At 33.1% G+C, this 24,024-nt stretch overlaps 1 protein-coding gene across 3 annotated transcripts in view; it reads left to right on the top strand.

Annotated features, from left to right (window-relative positions):
* LOC149804999 (HEAT repeat-containing protein 5B-like) overlaps positions 1 to 24,024 on the top strand; it is a 179,125-nt gene that overhangs the window by 96,979 nt on the left and 58,122 nt on the right. For 2 of the 3 annotated variants that reach the window (XM_089946427.1, XM_089946428.1), the window contains exons 10-17: positions 441 to 691; positions 4,664 to 4,775; positions 5,286 to 5,438; positions 7,348 to 7,447; positions 10,574 to 10,683; positions 11,246 to 11,409; positions 12,727 to 12,759; positions 22,204 to 22,278. In XM_089946427.1, coding sequence (XP_089802553.1) covers positions 441 to 691; positions 4,664 to 4,775; positions 5,286 to 5,438; positions 7,348 to 7,447; positions 10,574 to 10,683; positions 11,246 to 11,409; positions 12,727 to 12,759; positions 22,204 to 22,278 — 998 coding nt within the window. The remainder of the gene's footprint in view (positions 1 to 440; positions 692 to 4,663; positions 4,776 to 5,285; positions 5,439 to 7,347; positions 7,448 to 10,573; positions 10,684 to 11,245; positions 11,410 to 12,726; positions 12,760 to 22,203; positions 22,279 to 24,024) is intronic. The other variant, XM_089946429.1, reaches the window with a different exon arrangement.

The raw sequence follows: 24,024 nt of genomic DNA, 5'->3' as shown, positions 1-24,024 counted from the left end.
CCCTTTATCTAGGCATGATATAGCCAGTAATGGGTTGACAGTACCATTAAAGAAAGCAACCAAACAATTGTCTATTCATTATTCTTTTTTTTATATATCAAACAATTATTTTTTTGTCTGTTTCTCTCTCACTCCCTCTTTCCATTTATCTGTATTACCATCCAAATAGCAACACATTACTTCCTCATATTGATTTTGGGAAATCTATTATTCATGGCTAGCTGTATTATAAAGGATTTCTTTTGAATAACCCTTTTTCATGTCACTTCTAAGGAATAGTATAGTCATTTTAAAGACAATTAATAATAATCACTTGGTCTGATAGAATACATCAGCCTTTATAACTTAAGATGCTTAATTAAGGTTAGATTATGCCAGGGAACTGGTCTTTTTGTTTTGCTGTAATATTCCTAAATAAAAGAAATATGTTATCATTTCAGGAATCATAGAGCCAGTAATATCAGTGCTTATACATCCAAATCAACCTGCACGATTGGCAGCTTCATGGTGTCTTGGAAGCATTGCCATTGCTCTTCCATCACAGTTAACTCCATTGCTTGACCGTTGTGTAGAGAGAATGGACAAGCTGAAGTCATCTCCAGAGGCTGTGTCAGGATACAGCAGTGCTCTGGCTGCACTCCTGGGTGGAGTGTACCAGTGTCCCCTTGGCATTCCTCACGCTAAAGGAAAGGTAATATCAAAAGGAAACATATAGAAGAGGCTTATAGGTAGGGCCTTCATTTTAAAATAAGCAGAAAAGAGCCTATTATTTTTCAAATAAAATAATTCACCAGGATAAACTTTCACATTGTGCTGTGTTCAACTCAGGAAGCTTGCAGTTGTGATGTAAAAACAAATCGGAGTTCATTTAAAACTTTCTCCAGACAAAGTATCTGGAAACACACCACTGATGTTGACACTGTCACAGGAGAAACAAGTTGAAGCAGCCAAAAAGTTCACCGTTGCAGGATAACGTTTGAGTTGTCAGAAGATGGGGTTGCAATGATGAAACATGATGGAGGAATGTTCCCATTCCTTGCTGCGATTCCAGTGCTGTTAGTGTTTGTTGCTATTGCTGTCACAAAAACGGCTTCTTTAGGGACCATTGGAATCATATCTAAGAGCAGTTCAGAAATTAATGTTACTTGCACAAGATCACAGATCATCTACATTGAGCTTGTAAGAAATCCTAATCCTTATTTGAATAAACTTTGTTCAAATTCTTACAATGGCCCTGTGAAATCTCCACCACAGAAGGGAAGATGCATCATTGATCTCAATTACTGATAGAAGATGCTTTAGTAACACTGTACAACAATGAAATCTTTTCCTGTTTCAACATTTTCTTGACATTTAGTTCCTGCAATCATTCAAAACAAAGATGAAGAATATCATGGATACATGCTTTGTAAATATATAATGATGCAGAAGGCATTTTCAGACAGCCATTGAAAATTGTCCATATTATCATGACAGTGATAAGGACCTAATATCATTTCATCTGCCTTTAAATCACTTTTCTGATTTTTGGGATAGCATTGATTTTGGCATCACAAGGAAAATTTAGCTGTTGCCATTTCTTGTTTGGCAGAGATGTCAAAGAGCCATGCAAAAGAGTAAATTTGCATTTGTTTGTAAATATAAAAGCAAGATGGAAATAGGGAACACTTAGCCTTACATAGGTATTGTATAGTGATGTTTGTTCCCTGTTTTCCAAAACTTTTCTTTGATAAGTGCAACATTACTTTTATTGAACGCATGCTACTGAAAATAGTTACTGTAACTTAAAATTGGGTTTCTTGTTACTTCATAATGAAAGTTGCAGGGTGTTATTCTTTACTGTTGTCTGTCGAGGCAGTCAGATGAATGAGTATCCATCCATTCTGGTGTCTGGATGATGAATTAAGCTCTAGTGAAAGATTTCAATGTAATTTGGACCGCTCTGGTGGCCTAGTGGTTAGACCATCCACCTTGGATGCGGGAGGTCGTTGGTTTGATCCCCAGCCGAGTCATACCAAAGATAATGTGACTGATTGGGACATCATGCTACATGTCAATGGCATGATGCCCCAATGCTAGACATCATTATAAACTGCCACACTGCAGACATCATAACGATATGACTGAAAAATTGTTAAAGCTATGTTAAAAATCCAAGTCACACACACACACTCAATGTAATTTGGTACATGTATTCATCTTAGCCCTAGGAAATGACCCAGTTTTATGTTAGGTTTGGTAGTACAGAGGTGAAATTTCCTGTCACTAAAAATAGATTTAGCCATTGCACTTAATTCTGGACAGTAAATTCAGCACTACATAATACATTTATATAAAACTTTGTGCATATGTTCCTCCCTGCCCAGGAAGGGCAGCTGTTGTCTTGGAGGTATGTACCAATATTGCATGGGTCATGTTTACTACAAAATGCATTTAATCCTTTCTTTCTTCCACCATCAGACGGTGAAAAAATAAACATTTCAGTGCCAGTAAAGTAGCTGATTATCTGAATAAATACCAAACTAAAGCTAATCATACCATTAGAGAAAACAATAGGAAAACATGAGATCCTGTGTCTCTATGTTGAACTCCTGCTTCTCTATTAAATCAGTATAGAACATGGTACAAAAATTATTAGCAAAAATAAAAGCAGATGTATCAAGCATTTAAATAAATCAGATTAATTGGTCATGACAATATCAAAATTTTGAAATATATTAACAAAGCATTCTCAAAAACTGCAGAAAAAACATTATTCTGAAAACTTCTGCCATGTCAAAAATTGAATGAAAAGGTTCCTCAAAATTTCAGGTCTGATAACAGTGAAGATTATAATAAACATTTCACTTTAGTGAAATACAAACTCTCTTGATCAAGTCCATGACACTTTACTAGGATCAGGTGATATCCACTATCAGTTTCTGAAACACTAATATATAGCTTTCAGTACACAGCTAGAAAGGACTATAGCAACTCTTCCAACTATCATCCCATATCCTTAAGAAACTGTGTGTGTGTGTGTGTGTGTGTGTGTGTGTGTGTGTGTGTTTAGAAATCAGACAATCAGAATAGGCCGTCTTGTCAGACTCTATACATTTATTAGAGAAGCTTTCATATAGAATGGAAATAATGTTACCATCTTTTTTGACATATAGAAAACTTATAACACCACAAGAAAGCAGAGCATAATGAATGACCTTTTTGACCTAGGTCTAAGGGGCAATCTACCCAGCTTTAACTCCAATTTTGTGAAAGAAAATTTTGGTAGTCTGCAGTCTTTCTGAAAGCTATCTGCTGGAGATGTTCATACCCCAGGACATGTTGTCATTCATCCTACTCAACATAAAAATTAACAGTACATTGAACTGTTTTAATCCAGGAACTGACTGCTCTTGTCAACAACTTTTTCATCTGCTTAGATGAAAGAGTATGCATACTATTGAACATCAGCTACAGATAAACTCAAGAGTTCAGAAATGGGCAGAAGGAAATGGGTTCAAAGCTTTGAAATCTGAAACCTTTAGTATGCACTTCTGCTTATACATCCCATTCATTGTAACCCAAAGCTCAATCTTGACTGTTTTGTTCCTGTTGTGGAAGAGACCAAATTTGTATGGCTTATTTTTTACTATAAACTGACATTTCTTCCACTTATTTGACACATCAAGGACAAATGTTTGTTGGTTTTAATAACACTTAACACTTTTTTGGCTATATCATGCTGAGGAAATTAGAGCTAAGGGTAAGGACATACTAAGGCAGCCAACCCTAGTGGACTTGGGCAGGTATAAGATAAATGTCAACAGTCCTGGATATCGACCCCAGATTGGCAGACAGGTTGGGAGGTCTTGATCTGGTTAGGTAGTAAAGCCTAAAATTAATGATGGTTCCGGATCAGCTTGTAAATTTTACCAGTTGATTCTTGATCCCGTATATAGACATTGACAGAATTTGGGTACATTTTGAAATTCCTTTTTAGAAAAGATTTCTGTTGAGGTAGTGAACCATCACTTTATGTCAGATGAATAAAATTGGATTTTCAGTCAACTGTCCTCAAATCCATCTAATCCCAGATATGATATTGTCTTTAGGCCCAAATATAAATCTCTGTTACAAATATTGCACAATATTGGGTTCCAAAATATTCATCTTGGTTATCAAAAGCTCCTTAAATAATATTTGACATTTGTTAATTCATAAAGTCTAAAATAAATCCTCTCCATTTTTAGAGTCAGTGAAATCTGGGCTGCTTACCATAAACATACAACCTTGTATAAAGACAGTTCATTGATGAAGACAGAGTTAGAGCTGCTACTGCAAAACCCTAATGCATCATCTTGAACCAGTTACTAGATAGAACCTCCATTTTTACTGCATGAATTTACAGCCATTCTCAGAGTTTCAAACAAAATGAAATCTTTCAAACAATAAATATCATCATCTTTTCCAATTCAATGTCCATATTGAAAGTTTTGCAAACCCTAAATCTGACAACCCAATTGATATCACGGGTATTACAGAAAGATGATGTACTCTTAAACCATTGCAGTTGCTGTTGTTGTTTTTTGTGTATATTTTTCATTACAACATTGTTCAGCACTTTCTGATCACTCGTCACCTAAACTAATTTGTAAAGAAAAAAATATTACCTTTGTTCTTTCAGCAATTGTTCAGTATAGCAGAGGACCTGTTGAGAACAGCATCCCAGAACAGCAGGCTGTGTCTACAGAGAACTCAATCAGGCTGGCTCATATTGGGAGCCCTCATGGCTCTAGGTAATGACTTATAAGGTCTACACAAGAACATGTTAAGGGGTTTGACAGTTTCATGCTCAAAATACTTAGAGCCAGTCAGTATGATGTTACACAAAAATATTTGGACAATGTGGCAGTATTCAAAGCTATAAATTTATAAATTGTATTGACAGTATCACTAAATTATCTTGTTTGTATTTGCAAGAGAAACCTTTGACTTAAGTATTGTTAAAGAATCAGAGTATGGGGCTAAATATGCTGGTAACAAGTGATATGATAGAACCATAATGGTGGTTGACAGAAATATACTGACATGATAATAGTTTTCAGACATAATATTCAGAAGAAAAAATATCATTGAAATTTTTGAAATTTTGAATCTACATTATTCATTGTATTAAACTAATCTGTTGATTTCAGGAAAGGAGATAACGTTCTTTTATCATTGTGAGATTTACACAAATGTATAAGTATTATCTTTATTGGTTAGTAGTGTATATGAATTACTATCTACCTTTTTTCTTTTACTAGGACCACCTGTAGTAAAGGGCCACCTACCTCGCATGTTATCCCTGTGGAGGAATGCTTTCCCAAGGTCTGTGAAGGAACTAGAGTCAGAGAAGGTCAGAGGAGATGCCTTTACCTGGCAGGTTACCCTTGAAGGAAGGGCAGGGGCCCTGGGCTGTAAGTTAAATTGTATTTGTTTAAAGGCTTAGCAACTCATTTACTCTACCAAGATACTCTCAATGGACAATAGAATTGCTTGCCATTGTTTTGGGGTACTTTTCATTTCATGTTATGTGGTCAGAAGTAATTTGCTGGAGATAATGTTTGAAAATGCTGGATATTTATCGGAATGCTGGACAATTCTACAGAAACAAATGTTAACCAAAACAATGTAAATTGTATGCACATTGCCACATAGTGAAGCCATCCAGTAACAAGATGGGGAAAGGGTAAGAATGGTTTTGATATCAAACCCATCCATGTATAAAACCGAAAGGCAGAAATTTATGATTCAGATCATCTCATATTACATTGTTTGCTACACTGTATAAAATGCTGTAATCATGTCTGCCATGCAGGAATCAAAGAGGTAGGTCAGACATAGGTTTAAGATGCTGGCAAAAGTTTGAGATATAACATGGATAGTGTTCCATGCAATGTTGTTAGTTTTTTTAATTACCTTCCTTGCTGTTAGATGTCTTTTTTATCATATTCCCTTAATAAATACTGAACACTTTAATTTCTTAAAATATATAATTATTTACAGAAGTGTATGTCTTACAAGATTTTTATTTCTGAAGCATGTATGCTCTCGATGCATAACAAAATGTCTAAGTCCGAAAGTTTTAAAAATTTCAAGAATTTACAAAATTGCTAATATTAAATTAAAATCTAGTCAGGTCATCGACATATGCATACAAGTATGCACGCAGAATGGCTCTTGTCTGCCAGAAGTGGTATTTTCCTTAATTGTGCTTGCTGTGTTTTTTAAAAAAATGTCTAACTCATAAATGTTCAGAAATATATTTAAAAATGGACAAATTGGTTTAATGGCTTTAAAATCTAAGCACTTTATATTTTAGGGAAATAAATTATGTTTTGAATTTTACAAAACCTTTTGGTTTTTGCTTAAGTTTAAGAACATAGAGTCATAACAATATAATCAAGAAGATGACCAGTAGTATTTGCAGTGGAAGTAATTGTGAAAACTTAACAAATACAAATTTAACTTTTCATATTCTCATTATAGCAAATATAGTCAAACCAATGCAAAGACAACCTTTTTCCTGACAGCTCTGGTGGCCTAGTGGTTAGAACATCTGACCCAGATGCGGGAGGTCATCGATTCGAACCCTGGCCGAGTCATACCAAAGACTTCTAAAAATATTACTAACAGCTGCCTCGCTAGGCGCTCAGCATTAAGAGGTTAGTGTTAGGACTGGTCGGCCTGGTGTCAGGATAATGTGACTGGGTGGGACATCATGCTACATGTCTGCGGCATGATGCCCCAGTGCTAGACATCACTTTAAACTGCCGCACTGCAGACATTGTAGTGATATGACTGGAAAATTGTTATTGTTAAAAGCTACGTTTAAATTTCTAAATCACAACCTTTCCCAAGAGATGAAACCACATGTCTTAAGAGACCACAAAGTTTACTTCCACATAGGATACTATGGATGTACATAAGGGCCTGTATTAGAGGACGAACATGTCCGAGACCAAAGAGAACAAAGGGAGGTAATATGCTGTAGATGGATATGTTGAAGACATTAAATAAATTTCCTGAGCATGTTTACCAGGTGTAACAATTTGCAGCCAATTCTGACGTGTAGGATTATTTGCTTTGAAAGGCAGTAATAGAATTCAGTTAAGTAAAAATGTCCTAAACTATGACATTTAATATTGAAGATTCACTTGTGCAATATAAGCATTAAACAAAGATATTGAAAAGTTGTTTTTTATATTCTTTGCAAAGTTCTTCTTTCAGGAAAGCTCAGGATTAGGCACTCTGGTACATTCTTTTAGGCCTCTGTTACATCCTTATTACTGTTCACTTGTATTAACGTTAAATTTTCCATTTTAGCCATGATCAGCTTCCTGATGTATTGTCGTGAGCTGGTGACAGAGGACATTAGACGACGTTTGCTGGCTCCACTTGAATGTGCCCTAACCATGTTGAATCAGTAAGTACCACCAATAGACTAGGTTTTGTTACTTCAGATGTTTATTGTTTTAGAATAGATACTGTGAAGTGTCAGAAACCAACTAGTTGCTTTTGTAAGTCCAAAGATATCTGTGATTTTTACACTAGAGCAGACAGTATGAAGTGTTTAAGTTTTCTCAAACCAACTTGTGGCTTATACAAATTGATTCTCACTCTAGAACAGACAATGTGAAGTGTTAAAGTCTTCTCAGTTCATCTAGTGACTTGCAAGTCCAAAGTATTGAGATATCTGTAATTCTCACTGAAGAAGAGACACTTTGAGGTGGTAAAGTCTTTGCAGGCCAACTAGGGGCTTATAAGTCCAAGATTTCTATGATTCTCACACTAAAACAGATACTGTGAAGTGTTAAAATTATTTTCAAACCAACAAGTGGCTTATGCAAGCCCAAAGTGTAGATATATCTCTGATTATTACATTATAACAGACACTGTGAAGTGCTTAAATCTTCTCAAATCAATTAGTGACTTACATGTGCAAGGTTTAGTGATTTCTGTTATTCTTACTCTAGAACAGACATTGTGAATTGTTAAAGTCTTTGCAGGCCTACTGTTGGCTTAGAAGCACTGAGCATGTGTATAATCTCTGATTTAAATCACTGTCCATAAAGTTGTTCTGTTAGTTGAAAGATGATGGAATCACACCTTTGTGGGTGCTTGCCTAAGGTGTGATATGACTTCAACCACTGGACAATCAATAATGACTAGAAAGTAGAATTAAAATCACACTTCCACAACTGGTATGTTAAATATATCATGGAGACCATTAGAGAAATGGAAGACATCACTGATGAAGGAGAGTGTTCTGTATTATTGGACCTTAAAACTTCATCAGTCAAGTCAGTTCATGCTGACTGGATAATTGTAGCTCAAGTTCAAGCAAAAATGTGAGAAAAAATGGACCTAATTATCTTTGGCTTTGAGAAATCTGAACTTGTTTAATTTGCAATTTCAGTATTATTTTTTACATGAAAAATATTTGTGTACCAGTTGACTTGATTGACATGATGTTGATTCAATGTTTTTGTCCAAAAATTAACGAAATTAAAGTTTTAACATTCTGCTGTAATTGTTGTATATACATGGTGCTTAATTAGTGCTTGTGCATTAAGCAATAGTTCTTGAAGTCTTGTTCTTCATTTGGATTAAAAATGAATGAGATTTGCTTTCAAGAGAATTTGATTTTTTTTAATAGCATTTTCACTTAATGAAATATCAGTTTGAATAGGTAGTAAATCTAATTTCCATATACTAGTATCATTTATTATTCTTTCTTATTTCAATATATTATTTGTATTTGAAAACATTATGCTTTCTTTTTTCTATCACTCCTTATTTCAAAGCATATTGAAATAAGGCTGTGAATGGAAATAACAGCTGCTTGATGCCAAATAGATTAATGTGAAGTGAAATGATATATAATGGTTTATAAAAAATGCAAAGGGTTAAAATATAACACACACATGTAAAGGTCATATTTTATTAACAGGTTACAGTAGTGAAATTGATTTATCAGATAACTTAGCTTTGTTGATCTTAAGAAATGTATCAATCAGAAAATGGGGATTGGGATTCAGCATCACATGTATATTTTTTATTGGGTCTTTGAATTCGTGGTTCAGAGCAACAACGAAATCAATAAAAATTGGTAACAAATGAAATATTTTGAAACTACAGAATACAGCCAGGGACATACTCATGTGTCAATATATCCTATACATACATGTATATTCAATAACACTAGGTAATGCTACCTTTCTGAAAAAGATATTTTGTTGCCACTTATCGTTTCATCCATAAAATTTTAGGAACTTGTTAATAGTTAAATGCCTTATGCTATATTCCCAGTGTCATCAACAAGTGGCAACAGCATGGTTAGCATGTGCATTAGCAAATTTATGCTTTTTATTTTAAGTCAGTATCTCGTTTACTGTTGCTGCTACATTCAAGAAAGTAGCTTTGTGCTTAGAAGCTGAGGATCTCGCTACACCACTGTGCCAGAATTATCTCACTGCTGTCTATTTTTCACTCTTCTTCCCTTTCATTGTTTCAGCTAGGCAACTTGGGCACAGCAGCCTACCTCTATCTCTCTATTACTGTTACCTACTTTTGAATTATCATTGATTATTATGACTTTGATGATTAGTTGAGTTTCTTGGACCCTGGTGCTTGTACAGTCATCAAAACTTATATGGGAATACATCCTTGGAAGTACAGCATGATTATTTCATACAAAAGAATAACCTTGATGTATGTCTTCACATAGTAAATCTTTATTATCACTTGATCTTGATATTGTGAGTGTTCTCAAATACGGGTTCTTGTTTCGGAATGAATACATGCAAGCAAGCTTTGCTGTCTTAGATGGCTTCATTTTTATATATGTTCAGCCAGGATCATTGCTGTGACATTTAGTCTTACCCTTGTCTGTCTATTTGTTTTCTAAGTTTTACATTTAGGTCAGTCTCTGAAGCGCTGTGAGTGGGGTATCAATTAAAAATATTGAAATATATACTTATTTTATTCATTGCTCAACTGTTTTAATCATTTTAGTCATGACATGCATGAATATATCAAGTGGGTTGGATGATATTATAATGTAAAAATTGGATGATGACATGTCACAAAATGCACACTTATCAATATCCACTTGACAGTGACATATGCAGAAGTTTAAGCTTAGTTACCTACTCAGTTAAGTTTATGGAAGAAGTTAAAGAACATAATAAAGCATAATTCAACCACTTCTTTAAGCATTTGGTGTAATTTGGATTGGAAAAGTTCTGTTATGTTTTCCATTCTCAGGGAGCTTAACTCAGCTTTCATACAGAAATCATAACCAGTTGGAATTTGTCTTAAGAATGCCTTAATAACAGTTGTGTTTTTGGAACACAGATGCCACATCACATTGGCTATAAGCTGACCTAAATTCAAAACCTAACACAATGGACAGACAGACAAGCAAACAGACCTCCTTTAAAAATTCTAATAACATGGAGCTGCAAATAAATAAAAAAGTGGAATAAATTATTTTCCAGGAAATATAAGATTTTGGCATTAAAAATTGGTTTTTTTTCATTTGCTCCAGCTTGCCCAGCATTTTCAAGCTGTATGGGTCCCACCTGAAGGCCTGCGGAGCCATGGTGCGGCTCAGGCTCTATGATGTACTGCTTCTCTTGCCCCCTCAGACGTATGAAGGTAAAGTATTTCGATGTTTGTCTTAATTGTTTTAGATTATGGAGTGACACATCCTGAGAATAACTACCCTGAAAACACATCGCTCTGACCTTCATTCAGAAACTTTCTTCCAGATTACTTAGATCCAAAATGTTTAGAAAAAATATACGAATTAAATGGAGAAAAAAATTATATTTTTGGAACATATGACATAACACTGTTCATAACTGGAATCACAAAATTTGCTGGCAGATAATTTCATAAAAATAATGTAGATGTCATTTCTCAGCTTTATGAATGTGCACATATTATCAGAAGACAAGGACACAGAACTTGTCACATAAAAGTGGAAAGTTTGACATACTTCTTTGGAGTAGACCATTGCAAAGTTAAATTTACTGTATATACATTACATATGGGTATGGGCATCATTTTTGGTTTGTTGTTTTGACATGTTTGTAAGAAAAGGGGAAGTGTTTTAAGCAAAATTTGTCACCTTTTTGTTCAAAGTCTCTCCCGAGCATTCTGACAAACTATTACTGATAGTTATCTTTCATAATCAGATTTATCCTTTGTCTACCAGGAACATATACCAGCCTACTTAGAGAACTTGTAGCAGAGTTCACACTAACTGATAACCCAGCCAATACTACAACATCATTGTTACGTTCCATGTGCCATGTGGATGACAGTGTAATCCTGGGATCATGGCTGCAAGAGACTGACCAAAAGGCAGTAGAAGACCAGGTACCTCTCAACTAGCAATTCCTTATTTACACTTAGGGAACAATGCTGAAAGTGAATTCTCACTTTAGAGAACCTCAGAAACCTTGAATTATTTAAATCTTTTTACAACTTGACTGATTTCTAATTTAACATATGTCAGAATGTTGGACATATTGATGAAATGAATCTCAGGTTCCCATGCACCCCAGGACCATTCCTTCAACCTTGTTTCATCCTTGTTTTGGGATTTATGGTTGGTCAAGTGGATTAAGAGTGCTGGTGCATGAGAGCTAGGTTGATGGGTGCCATTACTTGTAACAAGAGTTTGATTTATGCTTGGAATTAGTAATAACTCTAGACTGTTCAATTATATTTGTGTATTTCTATATAAATTTCTTTCTTATAATCAGACACTCAGTATAATCCATAATACTATATATACAGTGTGGGATCCAATCAGTAATACCATATATACAGTGTGGAATCCAAGGATAAGTGCTACTTTGTATTGGTAATATGAGTCATATATATATATATATATATACTGAAAGACAATATGTTTAATTGGTTATTGGGTTATGACACATCAAAGATTTAGGGGATGAGAGAAGAAGGCTTAAATACTGTTTCAAACTTGGCAACACTTAATAAAACCAATCGGTGTTGCTCCAGTTGTAATTTACAGTCAGGATCTATTTCGCCTTAAATACTTTTAATAATTGAACCACCAGGCCTCTGGGTGCATAGTTTGTACTTCATATTTTTCTAAGGAAATTCAGCAGCAGAATCACTTTTTTTGGAAATTTTTCACTTTTAATTCAGTTCTTCTCTTAATGGTAGTTACATATATCCATTATCTGATTTGGAATGGATGTCCATGGAGCAAAAAATAGAGGTTTCATGTTGTTTTAGATCATCATTTCAAAAGCTCCAATATTTATGAAAATGTTGCACCAATTCTACATGTCTTCCAGCAAGTGACACCTGGAGACCAACTTTCTTCTCTCAAAATTTACAGTCTCATTTCTATGATTTTCAAATGCATATCTTAAAAAATGTGCATGGTGATGGTACCCAAATGCAGTACAAGTCTGTTATGGAATTTTATTTTGCAGGATTCATTTTGCAATGCTTTTTTGTCAATTTTCTTGTGATTGTGAGTTCTTTGGATTTATTGATGGAATGTGAAAAGAAAGAACCTCTGTAATCACTGGTCAAAAATAGAAATAATAATTGCTATCTTCCGTTCTCTATTAAATGTTAATATATAACATAAATCTTTTAATCTCAAATTATATTTAGATGTTTTTTGTCAATACTAGTTACATTTCATTGTAGTTTGAACCTAATCGTAGACTGGAAAAAGAATTAGTGAGTATATCAATCAGAGGTGGGACTTTGCCTGATGTTTTTCTGTGTTCTTAGACATGTTATAGAGATTGTCCTCTCATTTTTGTACTGAATCTTCCCACTTACCAAACAACTAGGTGATCTAAGTTGTTTATTGTTTTTTTGAGAATTCTGACTTCCATAAGAAATTTCAGATTAATAATCATTTTTGAAAGTTGGGGATGTTTTAACTTCTTTACTTTAGTATAGTAAAATTAGGTGTAATTTCTTTTGAATGATTATGGCATAATATTTATTCTCTGTTACCACAATTGTTTGTATTGCTAATAATAGTAACAGACTTTATGGTCTCACTACAATTAGTAGCACAGTATAGACCCATTGGCCTTTCAGATCAATTTTATCAAGGGAAAAAACAACTAAAATTTAGATGCAGGATGAAACGAGATATTTATTTCCCTTGTATGTTGTTCATCGGATGGTAATAGTTGAAATAATAGTAGCAAGTACAGTTCAAGGGAAATCATGATAATAACTCCTCAAATAATCTTTCAAATGTTGTTATAAATTTTCTTGAGATAAATGCAGAATAGACAATTTAGAATAATATGAACATTATTTAGAGGGTCCGTTTACAATAGTGAAAGGACTATGAATATCACAATCTCTGGAGTTGTGTTCCTTCTGCTGTTATGTAAATTACTTTAGCTCTCCAAGCAATCAGTATACTCAATACTTTAATTTGTCACATCACCTTCAATACATTCTTTTATTTGTTTGTAGACAGTCAAACAGAAATTGCTTATCAGCTTTATTAGATTTTTCATGCAGCTTAACAGACAAAGAATTTAAAAGTTACCTTAATGACTACAGTATAAGTCTTGGGACACACAAAAATTATTTTTAACATGTATACCATTTTTTGTGTCCCAACACTTATACATCTAAAAAAATCAAAAATCTAGACAAAATTTGCAAGATCGCCATACTGCACTCAGCATGACCAGCTCTTCTTCATTTAGTAAACTCTGATAAACTACTAAGTTTGTTTTTTTGTTATTATTTTACATGTGCATATTTTCCGCTTTTTCAAAATTAAGTAGAATAAAGGTAAATAAAAACTTTACCATTATATCGGTACTATAAAAACGTGTATAAACCAGTAAAAACACTGTACAAATTGTATATCCTTGTTTATTCCCAGAAATACTAGATTACAGATTTTGCTTTATTCTTCATTTTTACCAAATCTCATTCTTCCAAATTACATTTAAAAATGACTTCAATTGCTGTTTTATTTATTTTGACCCACAAGCTCAAGAGTTACCATTTTTCAGAGATACAGGCGATCCATCAGTGTGATGGAAATCATATAAAATGACACACATCTTTAATTATACAAGTCACATAACTAGCATACAGTATATTCACATAACTGATAATCATTGACACATTTTAGTTTTGCGTTTCGGATTACCATAACACAAATTCATAACTTTCAACACAGTATTCATTATACCATTGATTTTGGACATCTGGTTGTCTCAACGTTTCCTTTTTGTTTATAATCTGCAGATTTGTCTTTTGTTTTCTGATAGAGACCAGGTAATTGTTTGGACCATGAAACTGGCTTTAGAAAAGGGGGATTTTTGTTTGGCAACAATGCTGGTAACCGTTTGTTTTACAGCGTTACTCGACACAAATTAACTGTTGTAAAATCTGAAGTGGATTGAGCAGGATAAGATGCCCTGCATAATAGAGGTACTAAATTATTTGGCTGCCCAAAATTATATTGGACTGACAAACCATTGATGTCAGTATCATTGTCAATCAATTAAGATATGAACACTTGCTTGGTTGAGTAGCATGATTACCATAGCCAAGTATACAGGTACTTATTTATGGTCATTTACATCAAAGCAAACTATGAGTGTTTAAGGTATATAGTTATGTTCAGAGCATTATATCTGAAATTTCTTTATTGTATCATGGAGGTATTAGTTATGTTTAGCACAATTGTGCCCATAATTCGAATCCAAGAGATGTATTTCATTTAGTGCAAATCAAACTTTTCAGTGTACATGTGGTGACGCAGTGATATAAATATGCTAGTAACTAAATGCGATCATTGAATCTTGTCATACTGGGAGTTAATGAGTTAGGTATTTACATTTTCAAGGCAATATAAAAATATAATTGCTGTTGCATTGATATAATATTCTAATGCAATAATGCTTAAACAAAGAATAATAAACTGAAGATAAAAGGGATAGGTTACTGATTTTAATGCTTACAGCAACCCACTAATGCTTAGCTCCTGTCATTGATCAAATTCTACAATTTTGAATTGGGTAGAAATGATAAGGAAACAGATGAAAATTAAATATATTTATTGACTTTTCAAACAAATTATATCAATTTATAACTTTCCCATGTGATATTTCATGATGATAGTCACTTAACAACCTCCTTCACTTTTTTTAAATGTCGTTGTGATTAAGAAAATGATTGATGAGTAGAAAAATAATGTCGAAGGTGTTCCAAGATTTATAATATATGAAAAATTGCTTTAATTTTGTGTCCCAACAATTATAGGTCATACAAAATTTACTTTTGAAAATAATTTAGGGTGTCCCAAGTCTTACAGTGTCCAACAACAGTCATTACAGAAATTTCTATTTAACCATAATGCTAGAGATGCAACTGAATCTGAAATATATTTGTGTGAAACAAAAGCTTACATTTATATCATCTGTTGCACTAAGACTTGACCTTTAAATTCAGAGCAGTATCATGTGATTTGGAGAAATTGGCCGTGTTTTAAAAATAAAAAGGTGCAACTATGTTTGTATTTTTTCATTTCACACTTTATTTCAAAAAAGTTTCATTGACAGGAAGAACATGACACGTACATTTAAGACATTAAATATTGGAACAGTAATTTCAACCATTTTCAATAAGACAACAATGTTCTGTTATTTTGTGTCACTGTAAGATTATAGATAAAAGCTAAGGAAAGAAAGAGAAAAAAATAGGAAGAAAAGGATGTGTTGTTTATTCACATTTTTAAAAATAGCATGCTAATATATATGAAAATGTTTGGCATTTCAAAAAAATAATGTCTAAGCATGCATATGTACTCATTACAAAAGACTCCACCAAACTATCCCTTACAATAAATATCACATTCCATCTTCCCTAACAGGTAATATACATTAGGTAGCATATGTTTGCATGCTGATGCGAAACTTCAGGCAACAGACAAGGAATTCAAAGGATTGACAGAGAGTAAATAGATACCTTTTGATTCTATTAACTGTTTGTACAGTAACATCCTTTGTCAAATTTTTACTTTTCCACATTAAAATTAAAACAACAATCTCTCTGAGTTGAGATTATTTAGGGCTATTTAGAAATAAACATGGCATCCAGCTGAATAGTTGTTTAAAAAACAAGAAATAGGCTACAATGAAATTTCTTTATTTTATGGCACTGTACATTTCAGACTATTATAGCAGGATAAGGTTAAGGGAGATATCTCTCATTCATTTCCATAGTTAGTTACCCAGCCCACTTTGGATTACTTTTTCCACAAACAATAGATGTAAAGGAAATAAACATTGTAGAGAGAGGCTACTTAAATTGTGTAATATTATGGTGATAAAATTTTCTATACCTTGTATTGCTTCCCTGCCATTATGCAGTAAGAGAACCTAGTTGTGTAGTAGGAGGGAGTTCCATACGTGCCATGTACATGCATTCCACAGAAATGTAGATCTAACATGCATTATATGTTGCCTTGAAAAACTTGATTCACAGTGCATGTAGAATGTAACGCTACCTTTGTTAATACATAGAGATGAATGGACATAGAACAGCTTATAGATTTCATAGTATTTCTGAATATTGAAGACTTTAAGAGGTTTCAGATTGCGTATTAACTGTTATTGATGATAAGACTGAAGAAGAAATTGGTCAAATCCAGCCATTCAAAATTGTACCTCGCAAGTCATCTGTTTTCTCTAGGTTTGTAATAATTCATGCTGGACTTCCAAGGGGAGTACACAGTGAAGAATGTTGATTGTAGAGTTCATTTCATTTTTGGGGTGCCACTGCAGCTAATTTGGTCGAGTATCAGATTTTTAATCCAAGGGTTGCAGGATCAGTACATGCATATATAGCCAGTTGGCTGCCTCACTGTGATCTTAGGAAAGGCACGTAGATCCCATTTCTTCAGTATAATATAGCTAATACTGTGGTAAAAGTGCCATTAAAACCAAGAAAACATAAGAAAAATCATTTTACAATTGAAGCATACTACTGCCTGTCTGAAGATTTTAAGTCTTATGAGAGATACTTCTTTGATTGTCTGAATTATTTTATTAAAGTTATGAAATGAGACTGTAAATTCTGTATAAAGAAAAAGCTTGTATAGCAACAATCAGAAAAGGATTTATAAGTTGATTTTTATTCTTTAGTTCTTTTATGTGGATCATACTTTTTGAATTTCATCATAATGTGGATAATGCTTCTTGAATGTCATGCAGTTTTGCTTACATGTCATGGATTTGTTTTTTTTTATACATATTTCGCTGCAAGAATTAGACCCATGGCACTAAAACTTTAAACATTGTAATGATGGTACCATAAATGTTGGATATAGGTTTTTATACATAACTTTCCATTGACTAATCAAGTTTCAAACTGGCATATCCAGTCAGGCAAGCTTGCCTGTTACCTGACAGAACATTGTTCTGCACACTCGGCAGTTTCAGAGTCAGTGAAGGAAATAATATAATGTCTAATCCATCTTTGCTGGACAATGTTCATCAATCCATGTTGTTCCATATCAACCCTTGGCATATTTAGCTAGCAGAAACTGTTTTCAGTAAGTGCCTTCTTGTGGATCAACAAGTCCCTGCCCTTAGGAAGTGAAATCAGTTCACCAATAAGAGACCTGTTAGATACTCAGTAAGGTGATATACAGGCATAGACTCAAAATTTAAACTTGTATGCAATGTTTGAATTGCAGAAACTTAAATCTGACGTGTTATTGTGTACTGAGGCCACTGTGTTTATTTCTAACACTCTCCCAATTTAAATATACAAAGGGATCTGATTGGGTCAGGGTTTTTTCCATCTGTATCCGGTCATATAGCAGAGCAGTGGATAATTTCCACTATCCAAAGATGCCAAGGGTTGATGTGGAACAAAGTGGATTAATGACCCTTGGCTAGCAAAGAGATGCATTATTGAGCCTGCATGTTTTCCAGTCATGTTGTCTCTGCTTAGATCTAGTGCATTGGTGTAGCTAGTGTGTTGGGGGGGGGGGGGCACATGTAAACATGTCACACTAGCTGGATCTTACTCTGTTTTGTTCATAGTAATGAATAGGGCATTGTTTCATTACTAAGTTGGGTATTAGCATTATATATGTACATGTACAAAAATAATTGTAAACAAGTTGAAAGTTAGATTTGCATGTAATAATTGTATAAAATTTAAATATTGGAGAGACAGAAACAAATGTCCTCACATTTAGTAACATGCTGTATGTTTTCTGGAAATTGCAATTTTTCAATTTTGTTCTTGACATGAAAAACGCTTTTTAAATTATGAAAATATACAGAAATATACAGAAATTTTATTTTTAAGCTCCATCACATTTTGCAAAGTACAAAGATATATATATATATATATATATATATATATATATATATATATATATATATATATATATATATATATATATACACACATACATACATATATATATATATATATATATATATATATATATATATATATATATATATATATATATATATATATTTAAAGTCAATAGACAAGGGTACACTGAAATAATTTGCTGTACCACTAGTGAGAGTTCCTACAATTTCATTATTGCTGTAAAATTTATACCAGTTCAAACCAGATTTTAAAAAAATTAAGCGATGCATGTTCCACAAATCATTTTATGCATTTAAATAAGGTAGAAAGCTAGATATCAATCAATTTCAAAGATATTGTGGTTCTGGTGATGAAAGCAATAGAAATAAATTGTATCTTTAGATGGAACCAAATTATAATATCATCATAATTACTTTAAATTTTTTTTTGTTCTATTTTATTTTGTTGATCATAATATTTTTTTCATTTATTGGGCTTTAAATTAACTTTAATATACAGTGTTACACACAGAGCATGGGTTCATGGGTGTCCTGCAATTATTTGTCCTATGTCCCCCAAATGCTGAACCTGTGTGCACCCCTGGGCAATACATTAGTTTTTCATTAGTGTGTGTCCATCCATGCATCTTGGATTTTTAATTTTTTTATTGGCTACATCACCTGCATTAAACCAGGCTTAAGAGAACATGACTGGGAAAGTGAGGACTAGTATAAAGGTTACAATGTTGATTCATTTGCTTTGGAATTGTCTCTTTGAGTGGAATAATTTTTCTGTCTGGCAATTGGCAAGCTTGATTGACAGGGTATTCCTTTCTGAAGCTTGTGTAGTAATGGGAAATTTATGATTTCATAATGACTTACATCGATGATATCATCATTCTTGGTTTTTAATTGTCATGGATACAGTAAATATGTGATTATCATATCCCAACAAAATTATTGAGCTTTAGGGAGATAAAAGTCTAAAACTAGACTTCATTCATTTGCTTTAAACAGTTTTGTTGTCTCATCAGCAACATACACAAAATATAGATTTTACTTTCGGTATTAGTGTAAACACTTGGATTTGATATTTAAATTTGTGAGATTTCTACTTAGAAAGGTGAATTATAATGTCTTCCAGGTGAGAAATAGTGTCTAGTGGAACTATGTTTTATTTTGGAATGTAAAATCTTTGATGAAAAGCTTGTATATTTAGATTTATCACTTTAGGGAATGAATGTAATGCCAGATAGTCATAGTGCTACAGAATTTTAAACTTAAAATATGAATCTTAAAAAAGCCAAATGGCAGAAAAAGTATTTTTGGAAGTATTGACATAAATATCTGGACATTTTACAAATTGTTACTTTTCTCTCTGTCTGGATAATTTGTGTAATGAAAATTTCCCAAATATATTGTCAAGAAAATATCTTTATTGTAAGGATTGTGTATCAGTGTGCTCAGCAAATGGTTGGAAGTGGTCCAGATTGATAAACTAGGTTGCTTTATATCCTAGCTTATCAGTAAAGAACACATTCTTGATGTTTCAGTGTTTTCTTTCACAAACAAAGGATTCTGGATTCATTTCTGGTGATTGTTTTGCTTTTATTTGTAAAACTGTGTTATTGTGTATGTGTACTGCCATTGATAATATGTCTCAATTGTCACTAAAAACTTATCCATGAATATGACTAAGTTCTAATAACATTATTGTTTCATAATATAAAGATCATCCTTGACAACAGAATGTATCACCAAAGTGTAGGTCATGGATTCGATACCCGGCTGAGTCATATAATAAGTAATATAAATCTATTCATATTATCTTACCTCTTAAAATCTGAAGGATAATCCTTATTTTCCATCCAAAATTTGTTTAAAGTGATCTCTACAGTACAATTCTAAACATGGCAATGATTGTAGTAAAAGTCCAAATCATTTAGATTGGTTCATGAAGTTAATTGTGGAACACCATTATCTGTACTGCAATTTCAGGTAAAAAGGACGTACATTCAACATTGAGGTTGTCAGGAGGAATCTGCCATGCAATAAAACTGAGAAAACGAGAACTTGTGAAACTGATATATTGGAGTTGTTGAAAACTTTGTCACAGATAGATGTAAACCCCATTTTGTTAACTGGAAAATCTGTTTGATATTAGATTTGATTAACAGTACTCAGAATTTTCTGTTTTGATGTGGTTGACTGACTTGTCATCTTTATACACTCTCCTGAAGTGGAAAACATGAGAAGCCTGCCATCACATCTTGATGTTTATGCTGATGTCTATTGATTTTACAGTTGTCAAAGTGATTTAATAAATAATTCCACCCTCTATTTTGAGTTGAAAGGTAGTATTTACTTTATCATTGCCTTTAACAAACTCATAGCTCGCCTTGTTTAGGAAACAGCTTGATCATGAGATGTGAAGGGTGTAACCTGCCTCTTTTTGCTGCTTATTGACAATACTTTGGGTTAAACCATGTGATATGTAGGTAAACAAAGCAGTTTCATGGCATGGCAGTTGACTTCAGAATCTCCAGAGTTTTTTAGTACAGGTAAAAGTGTTCCCAAGTTTGTGTCACTTAAATTTTTGTAATTTATTTGATGGCTTCTAAAGAGAACTTGTTGTCTGGAAAGTGTGTACTATTTAAAATTATTAAAAATTTGTGAAAAATGTGATATCTGGAAAGTTGGAGGATAATTTATGTTAATTATGGGATTATTATTAATTTTTATGGAGTATAACAGTTCTTTTTTTATCTTGACTTTATTTACGCATGGAAACAATCTCATTTTGATTTGCCTGATCAAATGATGTATGCTGCATATTGTAAATTACTCATTTCATAATGCATGGTCAAGTCTGCATGTTTCTGAATGAAAAGTGTATCACTGGCATGAATTACTATCAAGTGCATGATACCATTAGTGGGCAGTGCAGCTCATGATAAAGCTCAGTTTCACATAAATGAAAACAAACCATAAAAATGTTTGCTTTGGTTTAGTGTGATATCAAAATGCAGTCGGAAAGCCAGACTAAGAACACATTACAATAATATGGAAAAATTCTGCAAAATCAAAAATTCAATGTATTTTTAACTCTGACTGCCAGAAGAAAAAAAATGGAAAATCAAATGTTACTTTTCAGATTGTCATTAAATGACTATAAAGATGAAAATTATAGTCTTTTTTCACATCAGATATATTCTGTTCGATCAGTTTTTTCAAGTAATGTAAGTAAAATTTTGTCTGAATTGTAAGTCAGGACAGAATCTCATGTACTATGTGTTTCCCAGGTATATTTAATACTTGAAATGTGTTACTAGTTATGGAAAAAGGGTAGTCTGCCAATCACTGCAGAATTTACACTTTCTATACTTGTTTTAGTCAGTTCAAACAAAGTTAATAATAATAATAATAATTCATTATTTATGAAAGTTATCTCAGTTGGAATACAAATATATCTTGTCTCCATTGAGGCCTTCACCATATTTTACACAAATGGATGAAGGGAAAATATAAAATCATATCAAAACATTTTTGCTTTGAACTTGGAATATTACAAAAATCTTTCCAACTGGAAACTGAAAATTGTACCAATTTCCTGAAAATTTTCAAAATAGTTGGGTGGAATACTTCTATAAGTGCAAGAGTGCTTTTGCATAGCAAATGTTGTATCAACCTCTTTGTTTACTCCCATAAACATTCAGTTTACCTCATTATTATTTAAGTATGGGAAAGAAGATATCTGTCATTTTGTCCTAAACTTGGTTTTCTTGTCTTGTTTCAGCTGCAGCCAAATAGTGCCTCAGGTTCAGGAGCATTGGAGCATGACCCACACTTCCTCTACCAAAGATGTCCACCTGTAAGTGTCACATGAATTGAACTATCCCATGCATAGTCATCTACAGAAATGAAATACTCTTTGAATTTTATATAATTTGTTTAAAATCAACCAATGTGATTTAAAACAATTTTATTTCAACTTCTTTTTTTTTTCACTTATTAATTTCTCAAGTTTCATTGGTCATATGCACAGTCAAACCTTGAGACCGAGCACGACTAAATTGTTTCTTACACCAGCAGCCCATTTTTGTAGCTTGACAAACATAAAGTTTTAGCTAGCCATTGTCATTGCAAATTTGTTCAAAATAGACACCAAGTCCTACCCAAAAACAACGCACCAAAAGTGGTGCCAAATAATTAACATGGCATGTTTTTTAATCATTAATTTGATACCAACAAATCATTCAATGTCAGAATTTTTCAATGTTTGTTTTTAAAAAATGAAAATGAGCAAATTCGATCCAGTGAAATTCTGTGAAGATAATAAGAAAGTGGCAAAGGAGACTATAAAATATCCCTTGTAGATGCCAAAGCATTTAGAAGAGAATAATCATTGTGAAGAAGACGATCTTAGACCAAAAAGATAAAATTGCAGAACTTTGGAAAGTGATAGGAACCACAGTGACACTTTCCCTATCTTACTAATGTAAGCGCTTGGCGCTCAGCATTAAGAGGTTAGTTAGGACTGGTCTGTCTTGTGTCAGGATAATGTGACTGGGTGGTAGACATCACTACAAAATGTTACAATGCAGATTTCACAGCGATATGACTGAATTTGTTTTAAAGCTACATTAAAAATCCAACACACACATACTAATGTAAGCAAGGCTTGCCCTTCTTGTAGTCAGCTGATTTTGTGAACAAGGCTTTAGCTACCATAGCAACATTTTCACATATCTTCAAGATTTATTTTTTTTGAATGCTCAAACTTTTTGCAAAGAATGAGTGTAATCTTGGAGGGACAAAAAACTTATGATTTTGATTTCACCTGCACTATTACGGTTCAGCTAGAAGCATCAAAAAGGTAATCTTAAAGAAAACAATGTGATTTATTGTTTTTTGATGCAAGTAAAGATCAGCAAGACTGTAAATGATATTTCCTTATGCAGCTGAATCATTGTGATCACACCATTGGCCCACTTTTTCAAAGGAGGCCATTTGGCCATGTTTTCTCAAGCATGGCTGAAACACTGCAAACATGTTGAGAGCAAAACATTCACTATGATATTTTTTTTATCATGCATTTGCATAGCAACTTTGATTGAAGACATAATAACAACTGATAAGATTACAGAGAAAGAGAGATCCAAATTGCATAATTGAAAATGACAGGCCCAAATTTAGCATTCATTAGTACATGCCAAAAACATAGCTCCAGATACAATAGGAAACAGATTAACAACAAGAAAATTCATAATCTCGAACCACAAATAAATTGTACTTATATCTGAATAGCAGCACTGAAAGGGCAGAGTTGACCATTGTATATATTAGACTAAATTTAGTGATTGGACATTTAGCAGAGAAGTGATTTAGATGGCCAGATTGTTTTACACTGGTTAATGGCATGAAAAACGGATATAGTAGTATAGATAACACACATGTAAATTAATGTTAAGGAGAAATGCCATATCAAAATTTATAAATCAATAGTTAGGAAATAGGATGATAGTCTTATATGCTGCTGAGAACTTTTCACCATAAGTTGATCTTATTTATATATATTATATATGCATATAACTGTGTTTGAAGATAATACCAACCC

This window comes from Sinohyriopsis cumingii, chromosome 2, assembly GCF_028554795.1.
Source record: "Sinohyriopsis cumingii isolate HCF-2022 chromosome 2, ASM2855479v2, whole genome shotgun sequence".
Classification (NCBI taxonomy): Eukaryota; Metazoa; Mollusca; class Bivalvia; order Unionida; family Unionidae; genus Sinohyriopsis; species Sinohyriopsis cumingii.
Note: the sequence above shows the minus strand (reverse complement) of the source record. Positions and strands in the feature narration are given on the sequence as shown.